The following is a 27221-nucleotide window of genomic DNA, read 5'->3' as shown; positions in this document are numbered from 1 at the left end:
CCAGCTGAGACGAAGCATTCGCGGGCCAAAGAGGCCTCCCACGCGGGCTCTCCCCTGCCCGCGGCTCTGCCGCAGAAACCGACTTACGACCCGCGAAGCCTGGACTCGCGGCGGAGACTGTGGCGCCGCCGGGAGGGGAATGCCCGCACCCTGGCGCGGCCCACGGGGGGCGCCCCGGCCGCGGCAGCAGGGGCAGGGCCCGGCTGAGGGAGCAACCAGCACCCGCGTCTCCTGTGGCTCCTCGCGGCCCCCGGCCCGGACCGGGCCCTGGTTTTGGCGCCAAGCGGGAGGCGGCGCCGCTGCGGCCGGGCCCCGCGCCCCAGCCCCAGCCCCGTCGCTGAGCAAGCCAGCGCGGGCTGAGGGGCCGGGCGCGCCCTGCAGCTGCTGGGGCGGGGCAGGGCGGGCGGCAGCGCGGAGCCTCCTCCTGGGCTGTCCTTCCCCGGCCGGACGGAGAGCGGCACTGTGTCCCCGCGGCGCGGCGCGGCGCACGCTCCGCCGGAGCCTCCCCCTCGCCCCGCTCCTGCCGCCGCCGCCGAGCAGCCTCCCCCGCCCCCTCCCTGTCCCCGGGCCCGAGCCGCGGAGCACGGAGGCAGCGGGCGCAGGCGGGGCGCCGGGCGGCCGGTGGCGGAGCCTGTAGCTGCGGCCGGCGCGGAGGAGGCGGCGGCGGAGGAGGCTGCTCCATGCTGCACCTTCCGGAGCTGCATGAGGTAAAGGCGGCTCCGCTCCCCCGGGCGCGGGGCCAGGGCCCTTTGTGGGCGGGCGCGGGGCTGCGGCCGCCCGAAGTTGAGGGAAGAGGCGTAAAGTGGCGAGCGGGCCGGGCCGGCTCCCCGGGGGCCCCTCCCGGGCAGCCGGGCCGGACCGGGCCGGGCCGGGCCGGGGGCGCGAGGCCGGGCCGGGCGCCGAGGTTTGTGCTCCCGGCCGCCCCCGGCGGCTCCTCCGCCTGCCCATAGTTTTGAGGCCTAATTGTTTAGGCCTCGGCTCCCGGCTCTGGGGCCGCCTCCGAGCACCCCGGGGCCTGGCCGACCCCCCGCCGCGCTGCGCTGGGCCAGGCCGGGCCTCCCGCGCGGGGCCTCCTGCCATCTGGGCCCAGCGCTCATTGTACGCGGCGAGGCTGCCAACTCCAAGCGCCGCCGGGCTGGGGCTGCCGCTGCGCCGCGCAGGGAGGCGCCGGGGGGAGGGGGGCGGCCAGGACTCTTCCCGGTGGAGGCGTCGGCCCTGGCTGGCGGCTGGTGAGGCAGGGGGCCCGGGGGCAGGCGGGTGCCTGCTCGCCGAGCAGTGGGGCCTTCTGCGAATTGAGGTTTAGACCTGGAAAAAGAGGGTTAGAAAGTCGCTGCCATTCCGCTGAACTTTTGTTTTCTGACCGATAGAGGCCGGTAGAGGACTGTGCAGACGGAAAGTTTCTCACCAGCGGCCCCAGGATGGACTTCCCTGCTACCCAACCAAAACCTCCTAGCGATGGGAAGATCATCTGCTACCCTCCCGGAGTGAAAGAGATCACGGACAAGATCACCAACGACGAGGTGGTCAAGCGTTTGAAGGTGAGTGCACCCCTCCCCCCAGCAACATTTGTCTCTAAGCACTACCCAGAGCAGGCATTTTTGTCTGGGCTCCGGCCTCCCGTTTTCTTGTATTCAAGGTGCCTATTCCTTGTCTGGTGAGCCTTGCAGAAATATTTACTGTTTTCGCTTTTCTTCAAAGGGCCACAAGTTGCTTTTGTTAATCATGGTACCATTTTACCTTGTTCATGATTTTATGTGTTTGCTTCAAGTGCTGATGGGGTTCAAGTAGCAGTGGGCTAATTTGTTTATTGTTTTGCAAGCTAATGGTTTAAACGGGCAGGAACTAAGTCCAGCATGGTTTGAAGGGGGTGTTAGGAGTAGAATTGTAAGTGTGAACTACATGAGACTCAGGCTTTGTGGTAGATGTGCAGGTTCTTCTGGGTTCCTGTGTTTTGAAATGTATGTTGTAGAACAAGTGTGGTTGTGATGCGCTGGGTTAACCACAGTACAGAAAAGTCATTCAGCTTTAGGAGGCCAAATGGCTGTTATTCGTTATAAAGTTAATAATTGTTCATTTTATAATGTGTGTTAGATGCATAGAAGTTGGTTTTCTGGAGTGTCAGGATTGGAAAAAGAACAGATTGTCCATGAATTATACAGAGAGGTATAGTTTGGCGTTCTCTGACTATTTAGTGTAACTAAGTAATTCTGTAAGGTCAGTAGACTTTCATAAGTAAATGCATGTTTAGTTGCATTAAATGGTCAGTATTTCTTTTGCATTTGAGAAAGAGTTTAAAGCCAGAAGTAAACCTGCAGGGTTCTCTGAAATTCAGGAAAAAGAAGAAACAACGCACTTTTGTGACATTGCCTTCGCAAAGCATGCAAATAGAACATCTCAATTTTTAATGGCACAAAATAATTATTTTTAAGTATATGCAAAAAATAGCGATGGAAGGCAATTATCAATCAAATATCAGAGCAGCTCAGTTATTAACGTTGTGGCCCAGAAGCTCATGCAAAGTTGTCTAGGATTTGGTTTCATGCCCAGTATGTACAATACTGTGCACTTCTAGGAGACTTCTGCCCTGTTCTCTCCATCTCATTTTATTGTGCATCTCCCTTCACTGTAGTAGCTGGCTGCTTCACAAGAACAAAAAATAACAATTCCTTTTTTTTGGTGGAAGCCAGTGAGCTAGATAGATGGGCTAGTTTTATACTTGATCAAAAAAATTACTTGCGATTGAGGAGGGAGTATGACACATGAATAAATTATTCAAAGAACTAAGCTTTACATTTTGTCCTTAAAGCTGCAGAGCCTGTGGCTATGTCTTGTGTAAGTGAGTTCTATAATCCAGTTGCAGCTCCTGTGAAAATTGTGCCATTTGCATGCACAGATGTCAACTAACATAATTTTTTTCTTTGTTCCAATGGAACATACTTTTGGAATGGGTTTGCTATAGAAAAGATCTGTTAGCTATAGTAAGTCCTAGCTCTGCAGAGCTTTGAATGCTAGGGCAGAGGCCTTCAGCTGAGCTTGTAGTGTTTGGGGAGCCATACAGCAAGCAGAATGCATGGGTGAAGTGTTCCTGGTAACCTGTGTTGCTAAGTAGATGCTGTGTTTTGTATTAGTTGGAGCTTTTCAGAGTGTGCAGTGCCAATTACAGTAACAAAGCCTCAAATTCATGAATGTATATATTACTGTAGCCACGTCCCTTCAGACACAACTTGTAGCACATGGAAATGGGTGTTTCCTTTTCCTGTTTTGGCTATTTGGTGATCCACTAATGTTGAGGAGTTCAAAACCATCCAAAGAGTGCAGACTAACTTGCTATACGTAGTATTTTTTTTATTTTTTTTTGTATATTAAGGGATATTATAATGGAGGCGACTGCTTCCAAGCATTTCTTTCTTTCCATTGGTGCCACCTTAGTCTGGCCAGATCTTGATTTTACTTAAACATTAGGACAGCTAGAAGATGATGTTACCAGCAAAGTGCTACCCTTTTTCAACTAAAAGACTTAAAGCTCTCATCCTTTTTCTCTTCATGTATGTCAATCAGCTTGACTAATGAAAATATACAGATTTACTTTTGTATTAACTTGTGGTTCTCATGCTTATAATGATTGTGCTTGACATATTTCAAGTTAAAGTCGTTTTAAAAGAGGAACATTTTCTAATGAAGTTTGTACGTTATTTAAATTTTGTTAAAGTTTACTTGTCTGTATAAATTAAAGGTGCTATGGTTTTCTTTGTAAAGATACAACTTTGTGTTCTGGCTAGTAGTTAGGCCTCTCCACAAAACTGAATTTCATAGTTTCATAGTTGGTAGGGTCAGAAGGGACCTGAGCATATCATCAAGTCCAACCACTTGCCGTGGCAGGAAAGAGTACTGGGATCAAACGACCCTGGCAAGGTGTCTATCTAGCCTCCTCTTAAGGACCCCCAAGGTAGGAGCCAGCACCACTTCTCTTGGAAGTTGGTTCCGGATCCTAGCCGCCCTGACAGTGAAGTAGCACCTCCTGATGTCTAGTCTGAACCTACCCTCTGCCAGCTTGTGACTGTTATTTCTAGTCACTCCTGGTAGTGCTTGGGGGAACAGGGACTCCCCCAGTGCCTGCTGGTCCCCTCTGACTAGTTTGTAAACGGCCACTAGATCCCCCCTCAGCCTTCTCTTGTGGAGGCTGAACAGGTTCAGGTCCTTCAGCCTCTCCTTGAAGGGCCTGCCCTGCTGCCCCCTGATCATGCGAGTGGCCCTGCTCTGGACTCTTTCCATGTTGTCCACTTTCCTCCTGAAGTGTGGCACCCAGAACTGGACGCAGTACTCCAACTGCGGCCTGACCAGTGTCACATAGAAGGGGAGGATAACCTCCTTGGACCTGCTTGAGATGCATCTGTGGATACACGACAAGGTATGGTTGGCCTTCCTGACCGCGTCCCCACACTGTCAGCCCATGTTCATTTTGGCATCAGGAATGACTCCTACATCCTTTTCTGCCTCTGCACTGAAGAGAAGGGAGTTCCCCAGCCTGTAGGTATGCTGCTGGTTCTTCCCCCCCGCAGATGCAGTACCTTGCACTTGTCAGTATTGAAACCCATCCTGTTCTCATCCGCCTACCCTTGTAACCTGTCTAGGTCCACTTGCAGCCTATTCCTCCCTTCTAGCGTGCCCACTTCCCCCCCACATCTTAGTGTCGTCTGTGAATTTGAACAGTGTGCTTTTTACTCCCTCATCCAAGTCGCTGATGAAGATGTTGAACAGTGCAGGCCTGAGGACCGAGCGCTGCAGAACCCCACTGCCCACATCCCTCCAGGTTGAATAAGACCTGTCCATCGCCACTCTCTGGGTGCGGCCCTCAAGCCAGTTAGCGATTTGACTGTAGGTGTTGATGCCACAGTCCCATAGTTTTTTAATGAGAATGGGGTGAGTGACAGTGTCGAAGGCCTTCCTAAAGTCCAGAAAGACTAAGTCCACTGCTACCCCTGCGTCTAAGGATTTTGTGACCTGGTCATAGAAGGCCTTCATACAAGTGCTAGATCTCCTCTGGCGAGCTTTAAACTAGGCTCGTTGGGGGAGCCTAACCCCAACGAGCCCCTGTTTTTCTAACTTGTTAAAGTCAGTTGAACTGTTTACAAGTAACATCATATGACTTGTCCATAGAGTGCTTCTCTGCCATTGTGTTGTATTTTTGTGTCCAGACCTAGCACTTGTAATGAAGGCTTTTTTTTTTAATTTTATTATTATTATTGCAGCTTGATACTTTCTAGGCACCTGTCCTGTAATGCCTCAGCAGCAGATGTTTGTGCCAAGGACACTTTAAAACTTTTCCTATATCTTCCCTCTTTGTGCATAAGGTCAGGGCTAATAAATGAGGTTGTTCTGTACCTTACAGTGTTCAGATAGTTGGATGATGTTATGAATGCTGTCCTGGAAAGAAAAATGACAAAAGTTTTTAAGCATCTTGCATCTTCTGGATGTTGGCCTTCTGGGGTAGTATGTTTGTATAATAGAACCCTTGGAGATCAGGCACTTAAAAGATGCCTATTGACTTCAACAGATGTAGACTGACTTCAACACACACAGATTGGCACCCTCTTAACTTGAGGAAAAGTGCACTTCATAGTTATTGGAGAATTAATTTTAGCTGTTGGAAGTGTATGTCCCTATTACACACACTGTGTGCCTTATTAGTTATGAAAATTAAATGTGGACCAAACCTGCAGCTAGCAGGGCAGGAGACGGTTAAGATTCACTACTTAACTTCTGACAGGTAAGCTCTTGCTTATGAAATCTTTTGCCTTTCTGAATTAATTAGTCTATAACGTGCTGCTCTGCCCTATCTTCTTCTTTTTAGCACTGTACCTTACAGCTCCAAAATCTGTTTTTAAGCAGTAGTGCCTCTGAGTGATCAGAGGCACCATGAAAAGTTGCTTTGTGATTTGTGGCCTTTATCCATTTCTTTTTTAAAAAATAGGTTTGCAAGATTAATTGTATGTGAATAAAAAGTCTGTCAGTCCAAGTAAACTGTCACTATATTCCCAGTATTGAATTCTTTTTGGAAAATGCTGTGCCTATTTTATCTCAAATATATTAAGTATTTCAAGTATGGAAGTTGTTTTGTAAATTTGCATTCTGCCCTACTGCAAATCTCATTCAGGTGTTGTGTACCTTATGAAAATAGATTTTTTTAAATGCTCCATAACTAAATATATTGAAATGTCTTATTAAACTAAAATCTCAGATAAGATTTTCTTTATCAGTCCCAAGGGAGAATTTTGCTATAGTTACATATTAAAATTATATTATTATTATTATTAATAGTATCAACATTAGTGACTTAATTATCAGACCGGTGAAAATGTCTAATGAACCGAAATTTATAGGTTAGTCAATTGGCAAAAATCAAAATACTTACCCAAGTCATGCAAAACTGATTGCCATGCTAAGTGCATCTTTTTTTTTAACCAGTTCCTACCATTGTCTGCTTATTGAATTTTTTTCCAAGGGAAGTATGAAATATGACCAGTTCAGATATAGTTTTCACTGTTAACTGTGCAATATGGTAAGTTAATAGTACTTTGCACTGTGTTCTTATATATAGTTATTGGTATGGATGGTACTGTGTAATAGGTGGAGTGTGGTGAGTTTCTAACAGAGCCCTGCCTCAGGGGGCTTAGTCATACACCCAATAGTACAGTGCAGCCAAAAAATACAGAATAGTATAAGTGGATTATGTACTCTTTGTGGAAGTAAATGTTAACTAAAAAGTATGTATTGAATTGTTACTTGGATAAAAAGTCTTTGCACCTTCTAATGCCATTGTGCTAGGTGGCATATTAATTGATGGTAGAGGCTTTTAAAGAAAAAATGCAGCTGTATTAAGTATGTTAGGTAATTTCAGTCAATAAGTACTTTGCAATATTGTATTCCAGTACAAGCTGTAAATTCTGGCATCTTCAGTTTCATGTCTTAGGCTGTGGGCCTACTAGCTGTGTAAAATTAGACTCATTTTTAGTGTTTGGTGGTTTAGAGCCAGAGGTCAATGACATTTTCTGGCAGGGAGCTGGAATGACTCAGGTCAAGTTTGAGGTAGGTTGGCAGTAAGACCCAGTCACATTTTCCATTTCTCCCACTGCCTGGGGGCACAAGGAGAGCTTCTCCTCCACTGAAACCCACACTGCTCTGGTCTGTGGCAATGCATATGAAGATGCCCCCCCCCCCCCCCAAACGCCCTGCTGAAGCCCTGGGCTCTTGGCTGCAAATGCTGCCAGATCCAAAGGCACCAGGAGCTGGATCTAGCCAGATGCAGGCTGTAGGTTGCTGTAGAAATGATCCATATGTAATAACACCGCCCCCGCTAAAACTTTTGGTAATTGTTCTTAAAGTTGCAGGGGCAAACTGAAGTTTGCAGGTGTTCTTGGGCTGTTGGACTGTCAAGCCTAAAGCCAAACTTTAGATTTTTATTCTGTTCCTACTTAATACTTTTAATTAGCTTGGCTGTTGTAATAATCATGTTTCTCATTAATTAGGATAGACGACTGGTCAGGTTTTAAGAAATCTTGGTCTGGTTTTCTTTTAATAAAATAAAAAAAGACGAAGACAGAAAAGAAGACTGTAAGCATGTATACTCTACAAACTCACTGATTTTACTCATTCTAAAACTAATGCCCTATCTAGGCTTCCATCTTGCCCTAATGACACTTTATATTCTAATTGCTCAGCAATAAAATAACTCCTTTCTGGCTATGGTAACTTTTTCATTAAAAGTGCAGCAGTTATTAATGACAAACTCACATGTACAAAAATTACTTTGCTCGTTTCCAGGCAACTAGAGGATAAGTATGTCAGAAAACAATAGGGGCCCCAACGATTGAACATAAGCATTGGTCCTGGATTTAACATAATAACTGTCCCTGGTGTCATTTGCTTATATATATGGTCAGTTCAGTCAATAAGTCTTTACAGCCCTTTACCCAACATCATATTTACCAGATATTATTCAAGGTCTATTATGAATAAAGAATTACTAATTTCTCATTTTCCTCAACACTCATCAACTATTTTGAGAGCTTAACAAAAAATTAATTTCCACCACAGGTTATAGGTTGCATTCTCTATGGCAATTCAGAGCGCACAGAATAAGGTCAAAATGCCAGGTAATTTTGGATGGCCAATTCAAGATGCTGACATCTGATATATAACAACTAATATATATAATTTCCCCTCCCACCTTCAAACTACTAAATTCTCTGTGACATTTGGACTGTGATTCTTTTGGACTTCATTTACTAATGTGAGTGCCTAGTACTCCTACAGATCAGTTCCAGTGGATATGGTACACAGAAAATGAAGAGCACCACATGAAAAAAGTTTGGTCTAAATTTCTTGATTGGTATCTCATAGAACCATTTTGGCACAGACAAAGAAGGAATCCAACTCTTCAGGGTTAAATTTGATTGCCTGAACCATAAGTTTCTTTCCCATTCCTATAATACCAGGCTTCAATCACGCTTTCAAGTTTTAACAAGTGACGCATCTGATAACTTCTTTTAATATACCCTGATTTATTTCCAGAACCAGCCTGTCTTTTGCACTAAATGAGGCAGGCTTTCCATGGAAAAGTAGTATGTGACCACATACTTGAAGCTGATGTCATATGCTTTAAGGGTCCCACAAGGTGCACATCAGCACTGTTAGGTATGCAAACACCTGCACATGGTTCACAAGATAAATTCAGAGATTTTAAATAGGAATCTGTAATGTCAAAAATGTTCTGACCTGCTGTGGTCTTGCTCGAATTCTTTGTAATAGAAGAATTGCTGTATTCTTTTCCATAAGTGAAAGCCATGAGTTGACATTTTCCAACTAAAAAGACGAGTCTAAAAAGGCTGAGAACCAGTGTCATAAAGGGAGCCAAAATAAGGGAGAGAAGAGAGATTTGGAAATTGAATTGACATTGATAACTTTGGAAAGGAGAGAAGATATGGTAAAAATATGTAAAATAATGAATAGGATGGAGAAGGTGGGTTGGGATCTTCGTTGTCTCTAATACCTTGGAAACAGGGGAACACTGGCCAAGATTAAAGGGTGAGGAATTCAAAACTGATGAAAATCTAAGTGAATTTTCTTGGGATCACAGGGGTAGTGTGAGGCAGAGCATGGTTTTGAACCCAGATTTCTTGAGTTTAAGTAGCATGCTTTAATTACAGAAACAACTTTTCCTATTCATGTGTAGCATCTGTGTGAGCATAATATAAAGTGGTTGGGGAAGACTTTATTCTGTCAGGATTCACGTATTTTAAAATCAAACTTTAGGTCTAAAATCCATGATACATCATTAAATTCCAAGGGAATTGGCGCACATAATCAAGTCTTCAAAACACTTATTCATATTTTACGTAGTCATGTGCTATATAAAGGAAATGTTAATCTTCTCTTGGTTTCCGTGAGATAAGCAAGCAAGAATTTCCCCATTTTACATGTGGTATTGGTGAAGGTGGCAGGCAGGTAGGGAAATGAAGCAGAAGGTTATAAAGTTTAAAGTTACTTTTGTTCCCTCTCTTCTTTTTCATGTCTATTTGAATCATTCCACATTATTTTTTTCTCACAGTGCCCTTTGTGCACTGTCTTCCACCAGAAATAAAAAACTGGGCTTTAAGACAGAAACAAAAATGCATACTGAAGTCATCTTGGTATTTAAAGAAACCAGGCTTTGGTCTGAACTCTGACCTTTACAAATATGAAGAATATACGTCTTCCCTACTATGGGTATCTTCTTAATTGCCATTCAGTTATTTAGAAATTTAAAATACATACTTATGGTTGGTGTTGCTCAACTGTGTGTTTTGCTGGCTTTGCAGCTGCAGTTAACTAATGAATACTATTCCCAGTACTATGCTGACATCAATCCTTGGCTAGCACCCTAAGGAGCCTGGAGCTGCTCCTGGCTGCTGCAGGGGTGACAGAGCAGGGTGGGGAGCAAATCAGCTTCCAACAGGGTGCACATATAGACATGCTCCTGGGGAAGGGTTACTGCGCAGTATTTTACTGTGTAGTAAGCCTAAAGCACATTAATAGCTCCTGTAGATGTACATGTCCCCTGGGTTTTAGGAATTGCTTTTATTCAATGACTCCTACTTGTTGGGTGTTGGACTAGATGACCTACTGAGGTCCTTTCCAACCTTAACTTCCTATGATTCCATGAACACTAACCAAGAAATCCACCACCTGAAAATTTTTTTTGGAACCTAGATGGCTTTATTTAGGAATAACTTAATCAGGGTTCTTTCTTGTATTATAGGATATGAGTTGATTTTTCTAATAGGTTCACCCTCCATTATGAGGATGGTCAAAAGAACAACTTCAAAATCAAATTTAATTTTGAAAATATTTTTACTGTTATAATTAGTAAATGCTTAAGATTACTAAAGAGAGAACATTTTCATTTTTCAGTGTGTTTTGTATGGATAACTTTGCATATAGACAGTGAGTCTTTCACACATCAATAGGAGTGGCATAGGTTGAAAAGTAGTTTGTAACTTTATTAGATTTATAGTGTTAATTCAGCACCTGCATATGCTTTTAATTGTTTCTTTAAAAATACTTTAATTTAATTTTTTAATAATTAGCTTTGGTACTTACACTGCTTTTTAGTTTTTTGGAAGTATAAAGTAAACCTTTTAGAGGTAGCTAAACTGCCTCAAACCTTGATTGATAAGCCGTTTGGTCAATGTTTAATCTGTTTGTTTTTGTTACCCGTATTTACTGTTTGTTGTTTCCATTTGTCTTGGGTCATGTCATTCAGAGTTAAGATGCTACTGTTGAAAGTGAAGCACAGTTTGTGGTACAAAAGTAACATTAGTTGAATGTACTAGTTCTTACTTTGTAGGTCTTTAATATTAGATGAAATTGGACGTGCCTTTTTCTTGGTGTAGCATTATAAAATTTTTCTGTCCAGAGCATGCAAAGGCAGCTTGTAAATGTAGGAAGTGACCAATTTATATTAACAATCACTGTCCGTGTACTTTTCCTTTCATATTTCCAGTCCACAAATTAATTAGAAATGCTTGTTAATTGTGCTAGCATTCTGTAACCTATACTCATGATGATTGGTATTTAATATAAGCAAGGGTTACACTTTGGGCTGTGAATAGATTATTTTCTGGTCCCCTGGCATAGGTGGAAGGATTTGGGTAGATTTTTTTTCCACAAAATATATTATTATTTTTTATGAAATTAAGATCTTGAATTTACAAGTCAATCTCTTTAAATCCCATAGTGACCTTTATTTTAGAATAGCAAAAAGTGCTGAGTATTTCCCCTTTGAGACCATGTATTATTGGAGTGGTATTAAAATAGGGCAAAACCTATTGCTTGAAAAATGGTCTTATTGTGGTTGTATTTGTTCTGTTTTTCTTAATATGTTTTATTCTTGCTCTGCATTGACAGCATATATGTGGACTGAATTTAAAATGCCCAGGATTGAGTACACTTTGTGACAACTTCACAAGTTTACTTGCTGCTGAATGTTAAAACCTCCAGCAACTTCAGACTTGCATTTCATTTTTAAAAAGGTTGTTGCCATTGTTCCAAATAAATGCCTAAAATTACTGGAAAAGATTCGAAGCACACTTGCATTTTCCAGTTTGCTTCAATTTGTTATCAAAATCAAACAGTAGGGATTAGGAACCCAAATGCCTTTGAAGACCTGGGTCTTTAATGGTAGTATCAACTCAGTGGAAGGGATACTTTTTAAATGTTTGATTCAGGTTAGACAGATGGGGAATAAAGGTTTTTAGCAATCCTGCCACACTATTGTTTATCCTATGGTACTTATTTGTAACAAGGGAGAAAACCAGTATATACATGAAAATCTGCCATAATTGGAAGAAATTAAATTTACATTTTCCTTATCTCAGTGGTTTTCAAACTTCCTAAAGTCATAGATACTTTCATATCACTACTTCTGTCACAGAACCTCCACCCCTATCTTGAAGACTGACAGTGTCAGGCGGCTGAGTCCCACGATGGCGGTACGCTGCCTCTTGGCCCATTCTGGTCTCTTTGTGGAACCCCAGGTTCCACAGGATGCAGCTTGAAAACTTACTCCTTGATAGTTTAAATGGAGCTTAGGTCTTAGTCTTGTAAAAGGGTACCCTTTTCCCCTCAGTGTTTATTTTACAGAAGTGACACCTTCTCCAGCACACTAGAATTTTATAGAAGGAATTATGTAGTCTTTAGGGGGAGAGGAAGGGGAAAAAAAACAAGGTTGTGATGAAAACGTTGTAGTTAATCACAAAAAATAGGCTTGGCTTGAAAGAAGTTCTAGAACTAACCATGGCTATTTCTACACTGGCAAATAGGGTTGTTAAAAGTGTCTGAATCATATCCACCTTATAGATGTTCTTCTTTTCTACATCTGGTGAAGCTCCACTGGCAGAAAGTAAAGGGGTTTTTTTGTTTGCTTGTTTTGTGTGTGTGTGTGGGGGGGGGGGGGGTTGCTTGTGTTAGTAGTACCATATGTACTTGCATATCACAGCTACCTTTCTCCAAAAAATTAGCCCTTCATAATTGTGGTGCATGTCTTAAGAAGGGAAGCTGATTTATGTGTGGGAACAGATGCATGGAGAGGCTGCAATGGCTGCTGAGGGCTCTGCTTCTCCCTTTTCTTCAGCCATCATTAACCCTGACACAGCTGCTGCCACAACTAGCTTTTGCTTGAAACAGCCAGTGAGTTGGCTGAGTGCATTGCTTCATGTGGTCAGTATTCTGCCATGACTCTTCATTTTATGTTCTCAAAGTAGGGTACATGTCTTAATTGAAGCATGTGTTTATATGAGAAAATACAGTATTAAGATAGTTCTATGAGAACAGGTAAGCAAGCCCAGGAGTCGCACTTGTAGGCTGTTAATGCAATTATTCATTAGAGAATATATAATTTGAAAGTGAGCTAAGCCTCTGCAGTTGCGGGCCTTAAACTGGAAATAAAATCTCCGTTTTTTCATTCACTCTGAGTTAGTGGTTTATACTTATACCAAGATCATCAGATTTTTATTTTTATTTTCTGTGAAAATTTCATAAAGAACTTTAATTATACTGTTGTATTTTTTCATATTAATCTCTAAGTGCACTTAGGTATAGGTCAGTGCAAATCTAACAAGTAAACAAATGGGCCTTTTGAAATTAAATCTGAAAAGTGACTCAGTAGACATTTCAAAATCCAGAAAAATTTGGGTGGTGTACTCTTATTTCCAAAGTTATGTTTCTTTGTATTTGGTTTATTAGAAAGATTAAAATACACCTTCAGTTAAAGTACAAAGAGAAAGAACTGCAATTAAGCTTCCCTCCCCCCCGTTTTGATGTTGTTATATATAGTTTCTAGTTTAGCAGCTTGTACATGTTAATTCACTCCATTCTTGCTCTTGCTATGTTGGCTGTGCCATTTTCACTCTGGAGCTATCTGCTGTTGTGTCACGCTTATCTCTGTTGCTTTCACTGATTAAATTAAAATCATTTTCTACAATCCAAATATAATTCTCTCTTATATTTAGGGGCTTTAGATAACTTAACTCTTTAGCTTACTTGCAGCTTCAGATCAGCAGTTTGACTTCTGCAAGGTTGGAACATAAAGAATTGCCATACTGGGTCAAACCAAAGTCCAACACTTCCAGGTCTCCATGCTTATGCTCCATACCATTCCCTGTCCCATCCAGACACCAAATGGCAGGACACCTTTGACAGAAAGAATCCTTGGTGGACCAGCCTATATTACACCTTAGTTCTGTGACTTAGTGCAGACCTAGGATAGTAGCTCCTTCATGGAGCTCTCAGCATTGTTGTCCACATGTTGTGCTTTATGGACTCCACAGACACCTGTCCTTTCTGCAACTGGAAGGGGGCCTAGTGCAGTGGGGGCCAACAGTTAAGCCCATGCCTTTCTCAAGTGCTACTCCAATCCCTTTCCCTGCCTGATCTGCTGTTCTGCTTTTTTCTTCCTGCCCTGTGCTCCATGCCTGATCTCAGCTCTGCTTTTGCCCTATCCGCTGGTGTGCTGCCTGTCCTCTCTCTAGTTTGCCACATGCCAAGGCTACCCATGTGGCATGCATATGCCAGGCTGCAACCTCACTTCCATCTCTTCAAGAACCTCTTATTGAGATTCTAGATGCACTTTTCCTTGCATCTTTTATTTTATGCACACTCGTATATCACCGCACAACATCTCTGGACCATTTGGTCAGTCTCCTGGTTCTGGCCAAGCTGTTGCATCTGCCACATCATAAAGAAGGTATGGCCAGGAGGGGAACCCAAATATCTGCAGGGTTGTCCTCCTGTCCTTTATCGATGCCTGTCTTCTACCCCTCATAGACTTAGCTCAGAGGCGGGCATATTTTGGGCAGAGGGCCGCTTACTGAGTTTTGGCAACCTGTCGAAGGCCGCATGGGTAGGCCCGCCTACCCATGAGCGGTCAGGAAAACAGACCTTACGACGACAGGCTGAGAGCTATGGGACTGTTCAACCTGGAAAAGCGCAGGCTTGGGGCGATCTGATGGCCACCTATAAGTTTATAAGGGTTGTTCACCAGGATCTGGGGGAACGTCTGTTCACCAGAGCGCCCAAGGGGCAACAAGCTCTAATGGTTATAAACTCCTGCAAGACCGTTTCAGGCTGGACATAAGGAAGAATTTGTTTACTGTCTGAGTCCCCAAGGTCTGAAATTGAACCAACTCCGATGGCAGGCTAGCACCTACTTTGAACACCTCCAAGAGGAAATTGGATGTTTATCTTGCTGAGATCCTATGACCCCAGCTGACTTCCTGCCCCTGGGACAGGGGGCTGGACTCGATGATCTTCTGAGGTCCCTTCCAGCCCTAATGTCTATGAAATGTATGAAATCATTCAACTTATCTGTAGGCCCACTCCAATCTTGATTTTTATATCTATTAAAATTAACAAATCAGATTTTTTTTAATGCGGTTTTTATTTCAATATATTTAATGCAGTTAGCCCTATGACTTCTTTCCTTAGTTGTCTTATTTTTCCTTGAGATTTTGTAAGCACAATTGCAGTTGAAGGTCTTTGTAGGCATTTATTTTATGTTCAGGGAAAAAGCTGGGGTTTTTTTTCTAAAACTGGTCCTGGAAATGTGGGGTTGACTTGTATGTAGGGTTGATTTTTATGATAGAAATAATATAGTATATCTTTTTTACCAATCTGGGATGACTAGAACTGCATGTATCACTTAAGACGTCGGTTCATCATGGATTTACTATTGCATAGTGGTGTTTTCTGATTATTTTTCAATTTCTTTCCTAATGATTATTGATATTTTATATGCCTTTTGACCACCACTGAATATTTAACTGGTGTTTTTTAGAGAACTGTCCCCAGTGATTCTAGTATTTTTCTGTGAGGTAACAGTTAATTCAGAGCCCACCAGTGAGTATTTAGGGCATTCCCCCTCTTTTCCTATACCCCATGCACTTAAAGTTAAATTTCATATAGATCTCACAAAACTGAATTTTTTGTAATTATTTGCCACCAGCTTTCAGTGATCATGTCTATAGTTGGTGACCAGAGAAGTGTGTCTGAAAGTGAGTGGTCAGCTTTGGATTTGATAAATGCCATTTTGTGTCATTTGTAAACTTTGCCACTGCACTATTTACCTCCTTTTCCAATTCATTTATGAAGGTCTCAGCACATGTCTCTGGGGGACCCACACCATTTTCATTTTTCATAGTGAAGGAAGGCATTGTTTTATTTCTTACCATTTAAGCCAGGCTCAGCAACATCTTGGGAGTCGGGGGCTTCTTTAACAGATCTTAACTCAGCATGGTCCCTTTCCAGTCTGGCCCATGCTGCCACATCCGCAGCCAGTGCCCCTTCCTCTCCCCAACAGTGACACTGTTGCTGCATGGATGAAGCCCATTGCCACCAAAATGCAGCAGAAGCACCCAGCTCCGTGGGCTGAATCCAATCCACAGGTCACAGGGGTTTCCAACTCTGTTTTAATCACTTTTCAGTCCATGAAAGGGCCTTCCCTCTGATCCCATGACACATTAGGTTTTTTTAAGACCTTTTGGTGAGGGACCTTATTAGAAGCTGATTAAAAGCTCTTCACAGTTCAAGTATACTCTGTCAGAGCCCCCGTTATTCCCTACATATTGACACCCTCTGAGAGCTCCAGCAGACTTGTGATTCATGATTTCTAAAGTGTCTGATTTAGCACGTCAATGTTCTGATTAAAAATATGAGCTGTCTATAAATCTAGTGTAGTGTATCATATTTGATATGGGTTTAAAACAGTCAAACTCAGTGGTTCTCAATTTGTTTAGATTAATTCAAGGCATTCCTAGGAAATTGTCAGCTCTTAGTATACTCTGGTTTCTCTTCAATTCACTTACTTTTTGACTACAGAAAAATACTAAAGGAAATCTTCTGTTGGAAAGAACTCAAAGACTACAGTAGGTCAGAATGTGTTTACTGTTATGAATTCCTAATCAAAATCTCTGGGTTTATCTTTTGAACCACATTTGTACATTTAACAGTGATAATGTGTAGCACCCTTGAGAGGATCTCAAGGCATCCTGGTTGAGAATTGCTTGTCTAACTAGTAGATTCGTAAGTGATTATAAGTGAGAAATTACCTGAGGGAAGTGTGGTCTTGAGAAATATTTTCTTGGTGAAATGATAACTAATGACAGATCAGCTCTACAGAGACTGCAGATTGCTTAGGACCAAAAATGTAAGTCATATTAATAGGATAATCACTGTTTTAGAAAGCTCACTTTTAAAAGTGATTTGGAGGTTATGCTGCACAGCCAACTGAACTCAGGCTTCCAGTACAAACTAGTTAAGAGGTACACTGACTTTTGGATGTGTAAAGTAGGGGAATCTGAACTAGAAGTAAGGTGGTTGTATCGTAGCCCTTGTTTATGGAGCTTTATCCTCAGGGTTATACATGGAAGAAAGATTTTGGGAGTTAAATGACTCAAGAGTTACAATTAAATGTGCATTTCTTGATTTTTGTTGTTGTTCAGCCAAACCTGGAAAATGTTATAAAACTACTTGTATCTAGGTTATTAGTCTCTACAGTGATTTCCTGTCCCTTCCATTACATTACTCTCTACAATGACTTCCATTGCTGCTTGAAGGCAGCAGCTGTTACACAAACAAGCAATTTAATTTTTGAAGTTAGGAGTTCTCAAAGGAGATGTTGAGACTAAAACTGGAGATTAAAAAAACAGAAGAAAATATGTAAAACAATAGTATATGGGAATTGTATGGGGAATGGTGTAGTGGAGAAAAAAAGAAATACTGTCAGTAACAAAACTGGTAGCTAAAAAATACTATATTTACCTGAAATCAAGACTATCTTGAATTTAAGATGAGTCCATGCCCCCCTCATAACTATATTCTATATGTAGAAATCTAAGATGAAGGGCTTTCTCACCCAAATGTTGAAATGAAGGGTAGGGGTAACCTTTGTCCTGGATTTGAGTAAATACACTAATCTTTAGTTAAATCCTAAAGTGTACTCCACCGCTTCCATTTCTCATGGCTTTCCTTGGTTCGGGCCCTATTGTGTGAGGCAGCATGCAATAAAAATATGATTCTTGCCCCAAAGCGCTGATAAATCTAAGTATAAAAAAAGGATGAATTTAACTCCCATTTGTTAAAGAGAATCTGCTCAAACAAATTCAAATTAATGCCCCATTCATGTTCAGCTAAACTGTAGAATTCTGTCAATGTTGAAAAACTTGTAGTATGACTACTATAAAATCCAAAATTATTTTTCCAGTGGCTTATTAACTCACAAGCTAACAACTATTGTTTAAAATATGGCATTTGCCAAATAATTTTGGTTTGAAGTTGGAACACAGTATCTATCTGGCCATTTTTACGTCATATAATTTACATGTATGACTGTATACTTACAATTCCCCTCCCTCAGCACCTTTAATTGCGTTCCAGATTTCTGCGCGCGCACAAAAAAAGCAGTTAGTTTGGGGAGTTGCCGCCTGCTGGCCAAAATGGTGATATCGACGCTTTGTATCGTGGGACTAGGGGCTACATTTCCATATTAGAATTGGAGAACAGTTAGAAGTTGGATATATAGCCTTTGTTTTGATTGATCTTTGGTCTTTTCCTATTCTCCAACCCAAGTTACCGATTCTTTTGCTTGGATCTGAACTTGGAATGGTCTCTGCAGGCCAGTGTATGTGAATAAATTTTTACCCAATTCCCACCCCGCCCCCATACCACCTCCCTGTAGTGCCAGGTGCATTTAGTTCTTATGATGATTTACCAACATTTACAAACAATTTTTTAAGCCAATATTTACAGCTAATTCTACATTCATAACAATATATATACATAGTTTTTTTTCCCAAGTATGAATTGATAATGTATGAGTAGAGTCCTTTTATGTTGTCTTAATGCCAAATTAGTAACAGTCCATAGGATTCATAGCAGGGATAAAACAAAAGAGCTACCTGTTGTACATTCCTCTGCTATTCTAAAAATACTTTTTTTGAAAAAGAAAACTGATTTACTATGTCTTTAATTAATATTTTGTATGGCCACTTAAAACTTGTGGGGTTGTCATATTTTGAAGTGTTCTTGGGCAGAAGGTTGAAAATTCAGGTTGTCATGAAAAAGTGTCTGCACACACAAATAAATGTCCTTATCCACCTATGATACTTTTTGTTGTTGTTCTTATACCATAAAATTTAATAATGACCTTAGAACTAAATGTTTGCCTGTTTTTTCCTGTAATATTTTGACCATATGTACAGTGTCAAGAAAGTGATGGATGTTCAACAGTCACTGATATATACAATATTTAGCTTTCCAGTCCTCATTTCTTTTTATCTGGTTTTATTGCTAGGCTCATGCTTTGTTTAGTATTCCTATTTTGTGAGGAAACTAAAAATTACTACAGATAAGTGTATTAGCCCCATTTAAAGTAACTACTTTAATTAAAAATGACTTAAGTGAAAAAGAATGCATCATTACCTTAGCAGATGAAAGGTGGGGGTGGGGAGGGAGAGAAGTTTACCATGAAGGAATTAAAATTTGTTAGACATCTGTTTGCTCAAAGTAGATGTAATGGCTGAGAGAATAAGAGAACTACTTCTGAGGTACAAGGGAGATGATTTCATGAGAAGCCAGCCCACTGTTTTTCTCAACTGTTGAGAATGATACTGTGATTTTTTTTTCAGGATGATATTCTAAAGATGTTGTTTAGGTGCTTCTTTCTTACCAGACTTTTACTAGCAGGATGTCTGGTACATACATGCACATGTATCAGTCACATGAAGGGGAAATCAGGTCTTCCTTTGCTTTCCTCCCTCTTTAAATCTCAAGAATCTTTTTGAGGACAGTAGCGAAAATAAGTCACTACTATTCTGTCAGATTTTTTTTTTTTAATGTACTTTGCCTAGAGTGAGAAGGTGGTGAAAATGTTAGTCCTGATGAGAAGAAATAGAGGCTGGTACCAACAGGATGAAATTAAAAAACAAAACAAAAAACAACATACGCACGTGCACCCCTCCACCAAGGTTGTTATAAACAAAGAAGACTTTCCTTTTTTTTATTCCATTGAAGCTGCCAAATCCAGGGTAGTGAATTCAGTTCTGAGTGCATCAGAACAGACTACCAAGCACAGCACAAAATGATTAATCCTATTTGTCTGGGAAAATGTCACATCTGGGGAGAAACATTTCAACAGCCTGGATCTGCCCTCCACCAACCAATGAAAATCCTATTTACATTCTTGGCGAATGGTACTTTCATTAGTCAAAACACAACTAACTACCTCTCTTTATTTGTCAAGAAGTTCTAGACAACATATGGAATTTCTGCCTCTGTGTTGTGCCATTCCTGGGCCATGAAAGTGTCATGAGCAAAATAGCCAACTACCTCCTTCACACATGCACTACTTGGACTGACTGAAGAAAACCATTCTGGATACTTCAGTTCTAGCCAATTACCATCCTTGTCAAACCGTTTATTCCTGAGCAAGGTTGCAGAGAACCTGGGAAAAAGCCAATATCAGTTTATGCAGGCCAGTTCATGGCACTGAAACTGTTTTAGTGGTAGTGAAGGATGATCTGTCAGCAAGTAGAGGCAAATATCCATTTTTCTGGACTTCTCTGTAGCATCCAGCCTTATTGACTATGAGATAATACTGTCTTGCCTGAGAGAAATGACAGGAGTCCAGGGTAATATAATGAAATGGTCTGAGGAAGGAGCCATTCTGGAATAATATGCAGAATTATTAGCAATGTAGAATTTTGTATTGACCATGGGACCTTTCACTCAGAGTCCCAAAAAATCAATTCTGTATGGTACTTTTCATCAAGTAGGTGCAACCACTATGTAATGCAATCAGATGACTGGGGCTGAACTGTCAGCAATATGCAGAGAGCACACAACACAACCTTTCATGTACCTGTCTTTACTATCTTCAAGCATCTTTGTATCCAAATAAAAAAGGGCTTATGGATGCTTTAAGTTAAATCTGATCAAAAGAGGATTATATTGGCAGGCAGAGGAAAATACTTAAAAAGCAGTTGTGCTCAGCTCTTTTGGCTTGTGGCCTGGGTGGGCAGTGCCCAATCACCAGGGATCCTAGTTTTCTCTGTTTAAAAACCCCAAATTCTCTGATTTTTAAACCCCCACCCCAGTATCAGCATTTTTTCCCCATTTAAAATGAAACCACTTTATATAGGTATTAGTTGAACACAATGTTTTATTGATATATTTACAATTTTAAAGCTATCTGGAAGCCTACCAGTGCTTCAGTCATTATTATAATAAAATAAAGTCTGAATACCCATATATTTTGGCATTTTATTTTTTTTCTTATCATGGAAAATCAGCTCCCCCTGACCTCTTTGCTCACCAGGGCATGGGTCTAGCTGTGGCTGTCCCCCTTGCTGCTTTGTGGTGCTGAGCATCCCTGATATGCCAGTGCTCTGCCCATGCCCCTCACGCCCAGCAGGCATCAGTTCCTGCTGGTGCCCCTCACTCCTGATCCTCTGTCTCTTGCCCCCAGCCCCCCAGTGTGCGAGGAAGGGAGTGGGTGTGTGGGGAATGGGGTAGGTGTGTGGGGAAGGGGGGGGCAGGCACAGGCGATGCAGTGAGAGGGCGGGTGCATATGCCTCTCAAGGTTTCTGTGCCTACAGCGGGGGACGGGGCTGAAGTTGGGCCAGACCAGCTTCAAAGGAGCTGCCTCTATAGCCTGTGTTCCCCTATCCTCCTCAACTCCCATAGACTTAGCTGGAGGGAGCTGTGGGAGCTGTTCACCTCACTGCCTGGCTGCCATATGCATGTGTGTGCACACACATGCATGTGGTGCCCCTACCCCCTGCATCCTGTTTCCTCCAGCCCCGAGTAGCCCCTTGTATGCTGGAACTCTGCCAGCCTGCAAAGTGAAACCTGCTGTTTCTCCTGTTTTTCCTCTTTAGAGGGGAAAATAAAAAGGGGAAAATATGCAGCAGGTTTTGCCACAGCAAACAGAAAACCTGGCTCCCTGCTCTTTTTTTTTTTCCCCCCCATGGGCTGAATCTGGCAGGGCCCCATCTGGTTGCATAGAGGGGGAAGAGGGACTGTTTGGCCCTGATCCAGTCGTACAGTGGAAGGGAGCTTGGTCTGGACCCATGGGGTGGGAGGGGCTGTGATCCAACCCTACAGATGAGGGGAGGAGGTGTGGCCTGGCCCTGTGAGTGGGGTGGGCTTGGATCCAATCTGGCTGTGCTGGGGGAGGGTTGTAGCCTAGTTTTGTCACGCCCCATGGTGGTTGGCACTTTGGCAGTGGGGAGATGTAACAGTATTGCCACTGCTTCCCCACTACCAAATTTCCCAACCTGTGGGAAACCCTGTGGCCCAGATTCTAAGGCTCTGCAGGCTGCATTTAGCCCACAGGCTGGAGGTTGAACATCCCTGCTTGAAAGAATATTGCAGGCACTGTGCAGCCCTGAAGAAAAGAAAGCTGAGAAGAGACCTGGTTGCAGTTTACTGCTATACTGGGGGAGTATATCAAGGGCTCATTGAGCAACTGTTCAGCAGGGTACCCAAGGGAAAAACTAGGAGTAATGGCAACAAACTCCTGGAAGACCAATTCAGGCTTAGCATTAGGAAAAACTTTTTCACAGTCAGGGTGTCCAGACTGTGGAATAAGCTCCCTCCAGAGGTGGTGCAATCACATACCCTGGAAATCTTCAAGAGGAGACTTAGTCACCTTGCTGGGGTCAGATGACCCCCAGTTACCTTTCCTGCTTGGTGCAGGGGGCTGGACCCGATGATATTCTGAAGTCACTTCCGACCTTACAATCTATGAATCTATGAACCCCCTTTGGTTGAAGGAATGCCTCTAAAATAGGTCGCATCAGCCCATAGTTTAGGTGTGCTCGGATTTATTGCTGACAATAAGTACTTTTAGTTGTCAAGGTGAAGGCCAGTACTGTTTCAGATACATAGGTGCATAAGAATAGATTGACTGTTTCTTAAACAATGTTTAAAAGAATGGCATATACCCAATTTATTACAGCATGTTGAAGAAACTGTAAAATTAAATAACAATATTTGCATTAAGTTGGAATAAAATTAGAATAAAAACTAAATCAGATACAAATGTGTCTGAAAAAAAGGAAATGTTTTCACAGTCTACGTGTCAGAGTAAGATCAGATTATTTTAAAGTTTAATTTTGTTTTTTAATATATTTTTTGGTTAAGGTTTCCCAAATGTTTGTGTAAGTAAGCTTGATATAGTGTATAACAGAGCAAGGTAAGACTATAATGCTTTTTGTTTTTTATAAAGCAATTCCTAGATAGTTTAATATCTCACCTCAAACATTTTAAGTATTCAGACTAGGCCTGTGCAAAGCGGCTAGTATTCAATTTGGATTCAGCGGATTGTGATTCGATTCAGTGATTCAAATCACTGTCCCAAATTGATTTGGCTGAATCTGATTTAGAGATTCAGCTACTGCTGAATCAGCCAAACTTCTGAATCAGATAGGTCCCATCCCCCGCCCACTCTCCCAGCCCTGTCAAAGGCTGTCCCCCACTGCTCTGTGCTGTGTTGGGGGGCTCTGCCGTGAGCCCCCAGAAGACCCAATAGCTGTAGCAGCAGCTGGTGAGTGTGGGGCTTTTTTAAAGAGCCAGGACACTGGGGTTGGGTGGGGCAGCTATTGACGGGGCTGGGAGAGCGGGGAGGGGGCCTGGTGGGGGTCCCCCCCCATGGTCCTCACCCCCCTCCTTCAGCCCCCTCTCCTGCCCTCTACTTACCAGCATGGAGTCCGGGTCTAGCTCCTTGCGGCGGTAAGTGGGGACTGCCCGAATCTCTGAAGCTCTCCAAATCAATTTGGACCTTTTTATTGGTCTCCCAATTTCAATTTGGATTCGACCGCCGAATCGAGCCGAATCTCCTCCAAAATGAATCAGCACTGAAGCTTTGCACAGCCCTAATTCAGACCTTTCAGACTCTTCAGTGTTGTCCTTGTTTCTTGTGGGGAGAAAAAAAGTTTGCGATGTTGGCAGCTGTTGGAATCCTATTCAGTGTGTATACTTTGATCTTGAACTTCTCTATAACATGAAGAGTAGTTGACTTGGGTCATAATTTTTTGTATGGTCAGCCTTTTGCATCATCCGCATGTCTCTGGAAATAACGTCTTTTGATTCCTGTGATACAACAATGTCTGTAGCCTCTAGGGAGCTCTGTCATTATTGAATAGCAGTAGAATGGAAAGCTCTAGCAAAACTCAGGGTATATGTGAAGCCTGGGCAAGAAATTTCTGCCTACATTAGAACATGAAATATCTAGTAAGCAAAATCCATAAGGACTGAGACATAGGCAGTCTTAGTGGTTAGGCCCCTGGGGAAGGTCAAAGTCAGGGGTAGAATCCAAATCATTGGCCAAGTCAGGAATTGGGGACCAAGTTGCCAGAAGAGAGGGAGAAATCCATAAACAGTTTCCAAAATGCAGGCTGAGTCAAAGCTCAGGAGTCAGAGACTACAAGATGCTGACAGACATGAAAAAAAAAACAAAAAATGGAAGGGGAATCGGGTCAGTTTGATCTGACTCCCCAGCATCTGGATAGCTCGTATGCTCCAGCAGGGCTTTTTTGGTGCTTTTACCTAATAGCTGATTTCTCCCCCACTGTCTGTAAGTACCCCAAATATTACCTAAGCCAAGCGGAATTTCTAAAAGGGAAGAGTCCAGATCAGAGCCAAGCAGGGTCAGAAATCAGAAAACCAAGAGCACAATATCTAGAGAGGCTTACCACAGTGGGCTTTCAGGCAATTGGACAGCTGGCTTGTAGTCTGCTGCCACATATAGACTTAAATGGGGAGGCTGCTCTCCCTAGCAGCCAATTGGTAGGTCCCAACAGTGGCCAGCTGGATCATTAGTTGGAGTAGGGCTGTCAGAGCCCCAGGCAGGTATGGCTAACTAGGCAGTTAGCCCAGGCTGGATAATGGTTAGGGCCTCCAACACATTCACTTCAGCAGCACATGCAGTAAAATTAGATTCAGTCCTTTCATCTCCAGTGGGAAACAGTTAGACTATGGAGATTTCTTAAGTGTACTTCTTAGACAAAGCTGCTTTAGCAACCTTCAGAATAATAGCTACCCTTATTTCAGCAAAGCCACTTTAACACTGAGAGGCCTCTTACTGAGAATTGTTCTTCTGAATTTTAGAAAAGGCATCCTTTAAATCCTCACAGCATATTCCCATCAGATGTATCACCTGGTACCTTGTGCTGCTCAGCAGAGCCAGTAGGTTTCAGCAGGCCTGTAGACATGTTATTATATACATGGAATGTTGATTTAAAGAGAGTGATTTCTGGCAGAGCCCAGCTTCTCGAGAGGCAGATTGCTTAAGGAACCACAGACAAAATAGTTGCAAAATTTTTTAGCAGTCCAAAAAATACACTGAGGTCCACCAAACATAATTAAAGAATTTCAAATTAATCTTGGCTAATCTGTAGCTAAGAATACATACTTATTTATAAGTAATACATAGGTAAAAACATAATAAGAATGGTGTATTTATTCCAAAATAAACATTATAAACCCAGAGAAATCATGGGTAGGGTTAAAATTAAAATAAGTCCAAACATAGCAATATAAGAAATTACATGCACAATTACAGCACTTAAACAGATTTAATCGGAGGTTAAAGAGTAGTCTCAGATTCATGGTTATGACATGGCACCGGCATTATTTTGGAGTTAATTTCATTTGGATCAGGAGTCGGATTTTGAAGGGTGCAAAATTTTTTCAAAGGACTGATTCAGCACCAAGTCTCTCCAGTCATTCAAACCCATTTCTAGACTCTGCGTCTAGGGTCCTTTCCCTTCCACCCCAAACTTTAGCATGTAGTTGCCACCACCTCCAGTGTTTCCCTTTTTGAATTTCTTTCCAAGAGCTCCTTTTCCCAGTTTTTGCTCAACCAGGTTTATTTCTGTCCAGTACCCTGGTGCCTATTCGGATCCACCTCCTTTTGTGCCTTCTCTGTATAACCTATTACTTTCTTTTTGGGGGCAGAGTGCTATAACCATGCCTTTATCTCCAGAACCTTGCCATGTGTGGATTTAATTTTAACCCTAACTGTATTTTTTTTTTTTTTCCATTCACTGTGGCCAAAATGTTTAGGTTATCAGCATTTAAAATAATAATTTTTCTCCCCTTGCCTTTTATTCTTATAAATAACTAATGGCAGAAGAATGGTGGAGGGGATAAATCCAAAACACTGAGGTAGATGCTAGGTGTGGAATGCATGGTTAGATTATAGTAGTTAGAATTAGTTGAAAACAGTTGCACAATGATTGGATTGAGCCATCTTAAACATGGATGGTACTGTGAGCCACACCTTTAATAATGCCGTTCCATAAAAGGATCCTGCACTTTGTTTCTATTATACCAGTCCCTTCTTATGTTATCCAGTATTTTGGGGGGCTTGGCAGGAGTGAAAGGATATTGGTAGTGCTGATATATTTGTCTGGTAAAAACAAACAAACAAAACCACACAACAGACCCACGCACCACACCCAATGAACCAGTCCTATAGTGGCAAATAATGGTCAAGTATTTTTTAAACATTTATTTATTAAAATAATAGTAAAGAGAGATTTGAGTAGTCAATATGTTTGATACATACACTATTACTTCACTCCAGCCATTGCTAACAGGTGACACCATGTTGAAAAAAAAAGAAGTTAGACTGCCATTTACACAAGGGCATTCCTGCCTTTGTGAAGTATGTCACAAGTCACAGGCAGCAAGTTGACCAGCTTGTCCAACTTTCTTGGTAGTAGTCCTTGGTAGAGCTGTTTTGAATTTTGTAATTAACCAGTTTTGTCATAAGATGGTAATCATATCTTATATTGTCTGAGAAGAAAAGTTTTTATAAAACTTCTTTGCTGTTTGAGGATGTGGACTGGATAGTATAGTAGTACCCAGGCCCAGGGGTGGCGATGACACTCTCTGGAGGGCGCGTGACTGCTGTCCCCACTTTGGCTCTTCAGTGTACCCTCCGTTTTTCCCTTACCTACCACACCTTGATGTAAGTTACAGGGTTTCAGGGGGCTGCCCCCAGTATCCCAGAGCAAACCCAGTCCAACTCAGCCTTGCTCCTCGGGCGCTACATTGTTGTTCTGTGAGGACTTCAGGGCAGTTATTGCCTTATGGGCTGTATTCATGGCCTCCATCCTCTCCTTGCAAGTGTTAACTCTAAATTCAAGCAGCAACCTGTATAGGCTTTGACCCTTCTGGCCTTAACCCCTGGTTGCTCTAGCTGCAGGCTTCTAACCCAGGCTCACTTGCTCTCACCTGGCTTCTGAAGCCTCAGCCTCCTCTCTGCTGTGCCTTACTCTCTTGCGGGGCATGGGCTCTGTCTGTCTCAACTCTAGCCTCTGCTCCTTGTCTCGCTCTTGGGACCCTTGGCACTGTCTTTTGCAGTGTCCCAGCTCCTTTGGGTCCCTAACCCTGGCAATGCTGCACACAGTCTATCTCAGCAGCGCCCTCATTCCTTGGCATCCCTGACCCCAGGCAAGGGTGCTCACAATCCAGCTTCCCTTGGTGTCCATGACCCTTATAGGGCTCTATGCTGGGTGCCCCTCAGTTATCCCTGTGGCCTCCTTAGCACTCATCAGTCACACCCCGTCCTCCAGTTTCAAACTTAAACACAACCACTTCTCAACTGAAAGTCTCTCCCACTC

General features: G+C 42.5%; 1 protein-coding gene across 3 annotated transcripts in view; it reads left to right on the top strand.

The window, feature by feature from the left end:
- Positions 1-479: 479 nt before the first annotated feature.
- The window catches only part of PDS5A (PDS5 cohesin associated factor A), a 128617-nt gene continuing 101875 nt past the window's right edge, over positions 480-27221 (top strand). Inside the window, exons 1-2 of one of the 3 annotated variants that reach the window (XM_006258476.4) lie at positions 480-707; positions 1368-1538. In XM_006258476.4, coding sequence (XP_006258538.1) covers positions 681-707; positions 1368-1538 — 198 coding nt within the window. In that variant the 5' untranslated portion in view covers positions 480-680. Of the gene's footprint in view, positions 708-788; positions 905-1367; positions 1539-27221 lie in introns of those variants that run through there. The other 2 variants (XM_006258477.4, XM_059721644.1) reach the window with 2 other exon arrangements.

This window comes from Alligator mississippiensis, chromosome 2, assembly GCF_030867095.1.
Source record: "Alligator mississippiensis isolate rAllMis1 chromosome 2, rAllMis1, whole genome shotgun sequence".
NCBI lineage: Eukaryota > Metazoa > Chordata > Crocodylia > Alligatoridae > Alligator > Alligator mississippiensis.
Note: the sequence above shows the minus strand (reverse complement) of the source record. Positions and strands in the feature narration are given on the sequence as shown.